Source organism: Tympanuchus pallidicinctus, unplaced genomic scaffold (genome assembly GCF_026119805.1).
Source record: "Tympanuchus pallidicinctus isolate F22 unplaced genomic scaffold, pur_lepc_1.0 scaffold3, whole genome shotgun sequence".
NCBI classification, from domain to species: Eukaryota; Metazoa; Chordata; class Aves; order Galliformes; family Phasianidae; genus Tympanuchus; species Tympanuchus pallidicinctus.
Window position 1 is genome coordinate 31,426,379 of NW_026294747.1, and position 12,533 is coordinate 31,438,911.

At 35.9% G+C, this 12,533-nt stretch overlaps 1 protein-coding gene across 1 annotated transcript in view; it reads left to right on the plus strand.

Annotated features, from left to right (window-relative positions):
• Nucleotides 1-220: 220 nt before the first annotated feature.
• Nucleotides 221-12,533, plus strand: part of AQR (aquarius intron-binding spliceosomal factor) — a 49,621-nt gene continuing 37,308 nt past the window's right edge. The window contains exons 1-11 of the mRNA XM_052693892.1: nt 221-423; nt 862-918; nt 1,953-1,993; nt 2,852-2,887; nt 4,553-4,673; nt 5,463-5,603; nt 6,425-6,493; nt 6,982-7,082; nt 7,804-7,880; nt 9,728-9,792; nt 11,596-11,712. Coding sequence (XP_052549852.1) covers nt 337-423; nt 862-918; nt 1,953-1,993; nt 2,852-2,887; nt 4,553-4,673; nt 5,463-5,603; nt 6,425-6,493; nt 6,982-7,082; nt 7,804-7,880; nt 9,728-9,792; nt 11,596-11,712 — 912 coding nt within the window. The 5' untranslated portion in view covers nt 221-336. The remainder of the gene's footprint in view (nt 424-861; nt 919-1,952; nt 1,994-2,851; nt 2,888-4,552; nt 4,674-5,462; nt 5,604-6,424; nt 6,494-6,981; nt 7,083-7,803; nt 7,881-9,727; nt 9,793-11,595; nt 11,713-12,533) is intronic.

Sequence of the window (12,533 nt, forward strand, 5' to 3'; positions counted from 1 at the left end):
TATCTAGCAGGCAGACTACAGCTGTGCTTGGCTCTGGGTGCTGCCAGTGCGGTATCAGCAAGAGCAGGGGTCCGCAACACCTGGACCGCAGCATGCGCTCCGAACAACAAAACGCTGACGTTTAGCCTCCCCTTGCTCCAGCCTTGCCTGCAAGGCGGGGAGGGTACGGCAGGTGGCGCCACCGCCGCTATGGAGGCCCCGTCAGTGCCCGCCCCGCAACCCGGAACCGCTTCACGGCGCGGCGCCTTTCCGTTCCCTTCAGCGCCGGCACGCAGCGGGCCCCGCGCTGCAGCACGGGCCGCTCAGGCTGCCGGGCTGCCTGGAGCTCGAGGCGTGATGGCGGCGCCGGCGACCTCCGCGACGCCGCCGAAGAAGATCGTGGCACCCACCGTGTCGCAGATTAACGCGGAGTTCGTCACCCAGGTGGGCTGGTCGTGCCGAGGCGGGGCCTTCCCGTCCTCGGGAATCTGAGGCGTGGGCCTTAAGGCTGCAGCGCACAGCCACAAAATAGCAGGTCTTGGTGAGCTGTCTTTGCGTCTTGTCAGGTGTCTCAAGGGGTCTTTGCATCCCCTGAAAGGATGTGTTGTAGCTTTGAGGGATTTGCTAGAGGGAGCTTAAGAACAGCAGTAATTAAAAGTGTTATATAGCAGCCTCTGCATCTAAAACTAACACAGAAAATTGCACTTCAGTTCGAAAACGTGTAGGTGTAGAAACTTTAGCAGTGAGAAGCACTGTTGTACAAACATTGTAGTTACTTAGAAACTAGTGTAATAAAACGTGGGCTTTGGGTCTGTTGTAGAGCTATCATGTCATTACTAAAAAGTGTGTATGCTTACCATGTTTGTTTGTCTCTCCATACAGTTAGCAAATAAATATTGGGCTCCCCATGCGAAGAAAAAATTGCCTTTTGATTCAAAGGTAAATACTTCCATTTAAATTGTAGTGGGATGCTGACCAACCCTTTTATGACACACTAACCTCTGATGGTGCCTGTATCATAAAAGGGTGTGGAAAGCTGCTTGAAAGGTCATCATTTACCACACTGTAGTTAGAGGTTATCTTTTTTTTTTTTTTTTTTTAAAGTATTAAAATAGAGGCATTGCCATGAAAATGTGCTGCAACAGTGCAGTTCTTTTGCATCCTGTTTGGTTTATTTTAGCCAAGAATTTGCCAGGAAAAGGATCTTGGGGATGGGGATACTCTTAGAAATTCATGAAGGGTGAAGGATAAGTATAAATGAATGATAATGCTTATTAAAAGTTTCTTTTGAGGGTTTAGATTGGAAAGCTTTATTACTGTTGTGATTGATATCTTTGTTTTTAATGCTTGAAGTTTAACTGTATATGTTTGGTTCTACGTTGGCATCCTGTAGTGTAGGATCCTCTGATGTTTTTTTCCCTTGTTATTTGGCTTAATCTCCCTTTTCAGCCTCTGCTTGATCTTTGTACTATGTTGGTGACAGGATTTGTATGTGATTGATAGAACTAGGATGAAGATAAGCAGTTGAATTAGAAGTCTTTATGATGCAATATCAAAGTGTGCATATTGCATCAGGTAGATTCTTTTATTCCCGGTGGAAAAGCTGGGTAAGAATGGCTGGTTTTGGTTTGATGCTGTTTAAAAAACACAGCAACAATTGATGACCAGGTTGATGCAGACTCTTCAGGACTATTTTAAATTCAACAATAAGACAAAGATTAGTGGTGAAAAAGACTTGCATATCAATATCATTTTGACTTTATATAAAACTCTGAGTGAGACTTAGGTAATTTCTTCTTTATCTCTGAAGCGTTTGGTCTGACCAGAGATGAGATGTGTTTGGTATGATATATTTAACCAAATACAGTTAATCAGAGAGTAACTAACGCACAGTAACTCGGAATGCATAAAACATATGAATACATTTTCAATAATTTTATGATGTATAATTTTTAAATTGTTCTTACCCATAGGTTATTGAAGATGTATATGCAAAAGAAATTGTCAAATCAAAGTAAGTACACTGGTCACTTTCTGTTAAAGACAACCATTTCAACATTATGTGTATTGCAGTTATTTCTGATGCTTCATAGAGTGATTTGAAATACATTCGTATATTGAAAGCAGTCGGGAATGATATAAATGCATTGCAGTATAGTTGTAATAATAATAATTATGTTATTTCAAAGTTCAAATGTGACAAAAAGGAAGTTCATGAACTCATACTCCTTGTATATGAGTGTTGGACAGCTCTTGTTTGGTCTGGCACTGTATTGTGATTTGTTTGTTTTGTGATGATTATAGAAGGCTGATCTCTTTATTGCTAGTTGTAGTGCCTCTGGCTTTTTGCTTTTTATTTATCTGTTTGTTTATTTATTTTCTTTTTTTCCCTAGTTTTTGTAACCAGATTTAAAGCAAGAATCTTATTTCATTGAATTTCAATGAATGAGGTAGACAAGGAAAAAGAAGAGTTCTTATTTTTACGTCTGTGTGTATAGAAATAGGTGGTAACAATAGAAGTTGAAAGCTCTTCAGGACAAATTTGAATGTTGAAGGCAATATTGTTTATAATTGCTTTATGAAAGTAATCTAAAATTGCCGTGCAGAATCAGAGCAAACTTGCATTTTCGTTAACTCAGAAGCAACGCTGTTACAAACTGAATTAGCATATAGTCATAATTTTCCAGAACATGCTGTTAGCTTCTACCAATTTATGTCTTCAAGACTGTAAGAAAATAGTCCCCATACTGGAAGATCTGGATGGACTCACTGCATGCAACAAAACAAGGGTGGGAAATAACCATTTTTTTGTGCAGCTGTGCACAGAAAGCTTTTTTTGCTATGCTAATTGATTACTTTTCTTCATTTTTAGGTTTGCAATTAGAAAGATAATGCTTCTTGAATTCAGGTAAGCTAAATGGAGTAAAATTTTAAGTCTATTTTCTGTAGAAATTCATAAAAGTGGAGAAACAGATGCAGAGCAGTTAATCTGCTTGAAGTTTATATACTTGCTCTGTTTCTATCTCAAGTCTTATGAGCAGGCAGAATTAGATAGATTTTGCTTGAAGAGGCTGAAATATGTAAGTAGTAGCACTAGCTAGAAAAATAGGATAAATTTTTATTTATTTATTATTTATTGTTTCCTGCTTCCTTGTTAGAAAAGGCGCAAGAGAAAAAGTAAGCTGTCATTTTGGGCTTGACAGAGACAGAGTAATACCATGGAGTTACTGTTTCAGTCATTTTTGTGAACATTCATAATATTATAAGTTTGTAATGTGATTTAAGTACTTTTTGTTGTATATTCACATCTGCTACCATTTATCCTGTAAGTCATGTTCTCTTTTTTTTCCTTTCCTCTGTCAGTCCCTCAGGCTCTCTTGCCTTCACACACGAGATTTTTCCATTCATATTTACATAGATTTATCCTATATAATCCTATAGATTTGGGAACATAAAAATATTTTTATTAAAATGCATTGGAAGTTTATTAGAGCTCTTGGATGGAATGAAGTATGGAGCTCCCTCTTTGCGGGATTTGCGGGAGGATGGAGGAATTTCCTTCTCCTTGGAAGCAGTATACATCCCATATTGTATGTCTGAAGTTCTCATTTTCTTTATCTGATGCTAACATCATCTGGGGAATAAGCCACCAGGAAGTATAAATCCTTATCTGACTCTTATTGAGACTTCTGCTCCTGGTTATATATACGTACAAACCCTTGCTGTTTTGTTGTTTCCTTTTTTTTTTTCCCCTCACTGTTCCTGGTACTTGTCTTACTCAAATTATTGGAAAAGTAAATGAGTAAAACGGGCTCGTAAAAGGGCAAAAAGAATGTTAGAGCCAGCATTAAGATGAGAATAAGTAAGCAGCTGAATTAGAAACAAACAAGAATTACTGGAGGCATAAGGTGCAAATACACTGTTGAAAATAAAGGATTTAGAGATTTTTCTCCTAAGGAATAGCTATCCTGCATAGCTTCAGGGGGTAGCTAGAAGAGGGAGGCAGCTCTGTGTTCAAATTGCTTCTTATCTAAGCTAGTTTTAAGAGATTCTTCTGTGAGAAAGGTACTATCTTAATGAAGAAGCAGTGCTTGCTGCTGGATAGCTGCTATTTCCCAGAGTCCAGTAATTTTTTCAGATTTCTTGAATTCACTTAATAAGGTAACAGTTATGTAATTACTCAGATAGTGTTACATGGTAGTTGTTCTTTGCATCTTATGCTAGGAAGTGCTGCATCTGACATTCTGTAGTTAAGTGAATTTCTTTTCCTTCTGGATAATCAGTATGAATTCTTTTTCTGATTATGTGTTGAGCTGTGGCTACTTAGGGCATTTTTAAACCCCTCTTATCAGTTTGTCATCCTGATGAGAAAATCATCTGTCTCTTGTAGCAGTTACGCGAATCTGCCATTACCAAGTTTGCTGAAGAGACTTGATTGAGAGTTAGCTTCAGGAACTGCTCAGTAACTTTAAAGATGACAAACCAACCTTGCCTGTGAATAATTGCTTTTTTGTGTGAGTGACAGATTATGTGGGTGGCAGCAACTAATGACATATTCTTTGTCTTTTCAAAGCCAGTACCTTGAAAATTACCTATGGATGAATTATTCTCCAGAGGTGTCCAGTAAGGCATACTTAATGTCAATCTGCTGTATGGTGAACGAGAAGTTCAGAGAGAATGTCCCTGCGTGGGAGGTAACCAATTACAATTACAGCTAGAATTGACTTTTATATAGAAATTGCAGTTTTTGCAGTGTGTTCTCTTATACTGATGGAAAGTAGCAAAGCTTGCGGTGTTTAAAGTAAATGGTACTTTTGCTGGAATATTTCATATTATATAGTGTGATTTAGAGAATGTTACATGGATGAAAGATCACCTGATAATTTTTTTTGCTGTGCATGAGTCTTTTGTTCTGCTGCCTCGTTATCAGCGGCACTTTACTTTTTTTGCACTTGAAAAGGTCTGGCACGTGCAGAGAAGTTATTTCTCTGATAGTAATAGGAAAAAGAACTTTTATATCTGTGCATATGAGAAGGCACTACTGAAAATCTAACATTTTATCTAATATTATTTTCCTTGAAACCTGTGAGTAATGGTTTTGTGGCTATATTGCATGAAATTTTAAACTGAATCTCTTATTGCTACTTCTGTGTATTGTTTTGTTTAGTAGTAGCTTTAGAAATGTTTTTGCGTTTCTACAAATGGTCCACTTTTCATGGTCTGTGTCCTGTGTATCACTTACGTTAGAGGGCACATATAGTGCAGTAGTCTCTTTAAGAGTTCTCCCACATACTGGGGAATCCCTGATCAGGAGAATGTCATTAAGACTGTGTTTGTGTTGCCTAGTAAGAATAAATGTCAGAAAAAAAAATTCTTCCTTTTATGCATTTGAATGAATCTGGAGATCTCAAGTTATGCTGTGTGATTGCAGTTTGAAATTTGTATCACCTTGACTCAAGATTAACTTCCTTTTCTGTTCCTAGACATTCAAAAAGAAGTCAGAGCACTTTCCCTTCTTTTTCAAATGCATTCTGGAAGCATCACTGGTTGAGGATGATGATGAATTCTCTCTACATGAACAGACAGTTCTCCTACTTTTCCTTGATCATTGCTTCAATAGTTTGGTATGTTAAGTGCAACTTTTACAATACTTACTGTGTGGTTCTGCCCTCTTAGCAGCAGTTCAGTTTTAGCAATTCTTTAGGAGACAGAATTTTCATTTATAGATGATGGTGATGATGGATGGTGTTTACCCTTCTTTTTGAGGCTTGGTTTCTCTCTACACGCAAAGTTGCAAGAGACTCAAGATTTGAAGTAATGAATTTAGAGACATATATTCAGTTACATTTCAAATGGTGCTTAAAAATATTTTTACTAAAAAATATGTTTTACCCTTAAATGAATTTGTTACTACAGCTCTCTTGTTTGGTTGCAAAATTACATAGAACTATTTTTATTAATATATTGCTGCATGTTATGATTTTTATTATTAAGAGAGATGATGGAGTTTTTTCACCTTTGAAAAGAGAATTTGGGTTATACTTGTCTTCACTTTTCATATGTTAGTCCTAAGGAACCATATGACCAGATTATTCTTAATCTGTACACAGTTGTAGATTCTAATTTGCAAGTGTAGAGAGGAAAAGAAAAACAACATGGATGTTATATGAAATATGTCTCTGTTAACTCTCTTGTCAGTGTATATATTGGACACAAGATGTATTAGTCAAAATCAAGGTTTACACAAGCAGTGAACAGTTCTAAGAGTTACTGGGGAGTGATGTTGTGTAATTTCCTGTTAGGAAGTTGTGAAATCTAATACAGCAGCATACATGTGGATCGCAATGTCCATTGATTATTTTACAAGATTATACTTGCAATACAGGCACATCAGAAAGTAGAAACGTCCTTAAAAATGCTTTTTATATCTCTAACTTTCTGACAGGAAGTGGATTTGATAAGAGGTCAGGTGCAGCAGCTCATTTCCTTACCGATGTGGATGGCTCTACAACCTGTAAGCATAATAATGTAACCTTCTAGGCAAAATGCAAGTTCTGCAATGTGAGTTGTATAGTGACTGTCCAGTATTTGAAACGGTCTGCATTACAGTGGATCTGTATTTTTGTGTGCTTGGTAAACTCTTTCCTGTTAGTTGCAAATTTCTATGTTCATTTGCAATTGTATTTTTTTTCTCTCCACAAATCTAAGCTTTACTGATCTATGCTTTTTTGAAGTATTGTTTGTAGGCTAGGACATGAAAATGCTATAGGACTGGGAAATTGACTTGCTATAGAAATGGGAAGCAGTGAAATAGGAAAGCAAAGAATACCAAAAAGCCAACTGAGAAGGGTGTATGTAGTACTACTGAGGGAATAATTTTTAAATAGATGGATGATGCAGATGTGTCAGTGACTTCTGTAGACATTTTTCTGAATTACTACTTGGTATTATTCAGTTTCATTATTTGCTTTTCTTGTAAGAAAGACTTTCTTACCTTTTCAGAAACGACTGGAGCAAGAGCTGAAAAAGACACCAAAGCTAAGAAAATTCTGGAATCTAATTAAGAAAAATGATGAGAAAATGCATGAGGAGGCAAGAGTGCAGTATGTTACAACAGATTTTTTTTCCATTTAAATCCAGTGGCCGATGTATTGGCCATTGTAATTCAACTAAGTGGAGTTGTTATAATAATAATATTCATAATTAAAAAGCAACAGCAAAAGCCAAACAATCAACATGTTGGCAAAGCCAATCAACAACATGTAAAGCTCACACATAAGGATCGATCGTGTTTTCTCTCTTGGAAACTATTTTGTTTTCCAGTAATCTTCATGTAAATTAATGTTACAGAAGCTAACATTTTATTTGATCAGTGAGTTTATGATTACAAATTTTAGAGCCAGTGGATAAGGGCTATATAACAGTATTGTATTGTATAGTTGCTCATGTATTTTTTTCATGGAAAGGTCTTCACTCTCACTTGAATTAAAGTGCTTAAGTAAACTTGTGTGTATCTTACAGAAGTTAAATGTTCAAATAATTTTTGTATTATAATGTGATAAAGTGTAGGTGGTATCATACTTCTCTTTTACTTAGTAGAAGTATGGGATGTTAATCCATTTTTTTTTCTATAAGTTAAGAACCAATTCTGCTAATCTGTTTGCCTGAGTGGAAGAAAGTTTATCATCTAAAGAACTTAGGAATGGCTCAAAACAAGTCATTACCATTATGTATGTCTGAAAGCAGCTGACTTCGTACTTGTGAAAGAGATTTCTAGTCTTCATTTCAGGAATATTAATTCTTTTGTCCTCTATTTGATTTTAGAGCATATCGAGAGAGAAGATTTCTTTCACAGCTCATTCAGAAATTCATTTCTGTGCTAAAATCAATACCTGTCTCAGGTAACTCCTGGTTCTTGTGTTATTTTGTTGTCTGTTAATGTGTCTTAAATTCTTTTCTTGTATTGAAGCATAACTACTTAGGATACCAGCCTGAGGTGGGAGACCTTATCTATACGGGGTTTTGGTAATAAGCCTGTCTGCATGGATTTCATGTCAAAGTTAATATTTGTATTTCTGGTTTAAAGTAACTTTCCACTATTTCATTTTTAAAGATGTTTTATTTAGGTTCAATGTGGACTTCAAAATATTTTGTGGATAGTGGTACTTTAATTGTGTACTTATATCTTCCATACAATATTAAAACATCTCAAAGCATGCCTATATGGGTTGTTATAAATGCATATCATGAAGCTGTCAGTAATGTCATATTCTGTCAGTAATGTTGAAAGCAGAAACGTGAGTGAAGTTAAATGCTGTGAAATTTGACTACTCATGATTTATGAGAAGTCGTACTGGACAAGAAAAAATTATATGCTTGCCTGATTGAGAACAGAAAAAGTGTTTCTACAGAAGGATAGTAGCATTTTGACAAATAAATAAACTGCTTATAATCCAAGCACAATTTAGGTAACGTCACTTGCTAGAATTCTGCTTTTGTTCTTAAGAGCTAAAACTTGCAAAGTTTGTGAGCTTTACGGAGAATTTCTGCGTATCAAGGCTTTTTCAAAAAAGGTACCTAACTCATCCAGCTTCCCAGCTGTGCAAAGACTGGTTTCTAAAGACTTGCTTTAACAGTATGCTGAAGGCTTTTGGAAATAGACATTCATTAAAGCGGATTTCGTATTGTGTTCTGACTTGATCCTCTTAGCTTCTCAGCAGTCCACTTAAACTATACGCTGCTTTCAACATTGTAGCGAAGCCCTTGATGATACATTTTGTAATGTTTCAGTGGGTCCGGTACTGATTGAAGTACTGGTTCTTAGGTCATTTTTTTCTTTTTTTTCATGCTTTTTAGATCTTTATTTGAAGAAAATCTTCACATCAATCACATTTCTCTTTTTTTATGTATTTTTTTTCTTAAGAGTGCTCGTTTAAATGTTTTCATAGGGTTGCAGAGTAGTTGAGATTGGAAGGGACCCTTCAGTGTTATGTAGTCCAACCCCTTGATCAAAGCACAGTTATTTAGAGGAGGTTGCTCCAGACCTTGTCCAGTTAGACTTGAGTGTTTCCAAGGGAATATAACAGGCAGTTGGACAGTCACTAAGGACTTTCAGCCAGTTGACCACACGTGCCACATACATACTAAAAATATTTTAGCTGAAAAGACATTCGTGGGAATGGGGTGAGATGTGGAAAGAGATCTTCGTGGGCCAAACATGTTCGAAAGATACTACACTTTACCTGAGTATATGCACTGTTAGACCATTTGACCATTTAGGATGCAAAAAAAATAGGTTGATTTAATGCAGCATTCAGTACCTTTGAATTTTGTGACAGCCTTTTGCTGATTTGACTGCAGTTTTAAAAGTTAATCTATATATATATATATATTTTTTTTTTTTTAAATTTTTTTAATTTTATTTATTTTTAGGACTTGACATGAAAAGTTTTTAAGAAATGTAGCAGGCCTGGTGTCATGTGAAAGTGAGCATTTTTGTGTGGCATATTGTTTGTGTTTTTCAGTGGAAAAATTGACTTCTAGGATTCTAGTTTCTTTTACTTCTTATATCCAACTATGTTCTGGTTCATAGTGAAGGAAAGGATTGTTTGAGGAAAAAGAGAAGAAGAATGTCCTGGTTAGTTTTCTAACCTTGTTAGAAGCTGATACTGATGTACTATCAACATTCTAGTATGTTTAAAAATATATTGTGGTGTGGATCAATTATAAATATTTTATTCCTATCTAGGTCCTGTTTCTATGGACAAAGTTCATTATTGTGAGAGATTCATTGAACTCATGATCGATCTTGAGGTAAATTGTTTTGTTTCAGCCTGTTTCTAGATGTGCTTTCTACTTCTTTTTATCATAAAGATGTCATTTTAGACTTATTCCAGTTAACAAGTAGTTAAGTCACAGCTGTGCATAAGGTTGCTTAATAGTGGTTTTCCAGCTGTAAATAAGAGGTTGGAGCAGTGCAGCTACACTGGGACTTGATGGAGCATTTATCTGATTTATAAATGATTAGAGAAGTCTAAGATCCTAGGTTGCTCTGTGAAGACTCCTAATGAGAGCAGTAGTAATTTCAGCAATTGAAGAAAATGTGTGAAGCTTTAATCCATTAGGATTAATCTAGGAAGCTTCCTTTCAAAGCACCATGGGCTACGTAAAGTATCTTTTGTGTTGAAGATTATAATCCCAGAAGGCATGTGTAGTTCTGAAATACAATGTTTTTTTATTTGACTAGAATTCATTATTTACAAGGAACAGTTCTGGTGATCTGAGTTTGGTTCAGAATAATAGTAGGAGACGAAGTGAGGTTCTCTGAAATTTATCTGCAGATACTGAGAAAATGGGACAGTTTAAAGCTTTGCAGTACCAGGATAAAACATAAGGTATTAATTGATACCTTCTCACATGAGTAACGACTTAAAGTAATTTCAGCTTGAAAAGACATTCTGGAATAGGACGATTTGCTGAATTGTTAAGCACATTTAAATTAGGGGTTGTTGTCCTATGGACGTAATACATTTTTGTAACGGATTGATATATTTGGTGTTAAGCTTAAACCTTGTTTCTGGCCAAACCACTTAGAGGCAGTACATTTAATGTTGTCATTAAGTGTTAAAGGAAGGTTGGAATTCAGAAAGTTTATGAAGCCTAAATGACAAAAACAAGCATATGAGAAATTAGCTGTAAATTCAAGTCTGTTTGCCTCTGTGGCATGTATTGTTTTAACGTTGGCTTTTTTTTTTTTTTTAATAGAAATAGATACCTCAGTATAGCTAAAGTTTGTACTCTAAAATAGAAACTTAGTGTTTTGATAAGTCAGAAGGAACAGTTTCTTAGAAAGTTCTTTTGTTGATTGAGTTTGCTTATTTTGGTGGTGATTGTATGTGACAATTAACATTCTACTGTAAAATCTTTTCTTATCTTTATCTTACTTTTAAATGTCACGTTGATGTCTTTTGACTTTCTAAATTCATCTGTACGTTCCACTGGGAACAACTCATTTTGAAACAGCTTAAATTCATTTGTAAAGCAGCTTGAACAATTTTCATTGAAAATGTGGTCTCAGCTTTTGTAAGCTTGAAATTAGTAATAAAACTGAAAAAATATTAGAACTACTGTACATACCTTATGAATAATGGAAGATAGAGTACTGTAGATAGAAAAAAAGGGAGTTCTCAGTTCTGAGAAGCTCAAGCTTAATATAAAAACAAAACAAGGCGACTGAAATGAGTGTAGAACATTTAAAACAGTATTGCAGCAGTTTGATGTTATCATGTGTGGCACACAAGGATTATGTAGACACTACTGGTGGAACAGTTGCTTTATTTAATTTACTTTTATTGCTAACAGGGTGTAATCTCACTCATGATGAGTTTATGCCTCATTGCCAGACTAGTAGAAGTTCATAGCACCTTTCCTGCATAAAACCTGGTCTTAGCACACAAATGCTGCCTTAGTATGAGGACCTCTATTAGGGTTTTAGATAAGTTAATAACTGCAGCAATCTATCATTGTCTGCCTTCATGTAATGGAGAGAAATTGAGAAACCAAGATTTCTTTAATTTTGAAGAATTGTTTGTACTAATATGGCATTATTTACCACAGGCTTTGCTTCCCACACGACGCTGGTTTAATACAGTGTTGGATGACTCCCATCTTGTTGTTCACTGTTACTTGTCAAGTCTTGCCAAAAGAGAGAAGGAGGGTCATCTCTTTTGCCAGGTGAAATAAGAAGTTTTTTTTTTTTTCATTCTGCAATTCTAAATATTGCAGTTGTTTTATTTCACATTTGGTAGTTAAGAGAGATTTTTATGAATATTTCTGATGAGTGCAAACTACATGTTTATCAAAGTCTTTCAGGCAGTAGTCTTTTCTTGTCTATACCTATATGTGCCTGCTTTCATGTTTCTGACTTTTGTGCATTTTTGAAAAGTAGAACCTAGAAAGTGGTGTAGTTTGTGGGTTGCTTTATCCCAGGTGTAACAGAAGATGTTACCAGTGCATTCTCTCCTTTATTTTAACCTCAGACAGTTCTACAAGGGTGCTATCTATCAATAATCTCCTTCAGTTTACTTAGCCACAGACACTTAGTTGTTTACAGCAGGATCTGAAGATTTCTTCTTTTCATCTGCGTTTTTTTTGCTGCTTACTGTCTCCTATCTCTAGTGTTTTTTCAGTCTCTCCTAGGGTCTTTGTTGTTAAAACAGAAAGCCTGAAGCTCATTGGTTTAATTTTCTTTTTTTAAGCTGCATCCCGTCATTGAAAAGTGCGAAGAATTCTAGGGTGGGCATAAGAGAGGGATGGAGTCAGCAAGACTTTTGCCTTTTGGTAGCAGAAAGCCATAAATTGGATTTGGCATCTCACTGAACCTCTTCCTAGGTCAATGCAATATACTTAATTTCTAGAATTGATGTATTAAAAAAAAAAAATGGTGATGATTGTTGGCTGTGCTGTAATTTCTGTGGCTGTATTTCAACACTATTTCATGCATCAGCCAAACTTGGATGTTACTCCCTGATTCATTCCTTTAAGTACTTTGACAA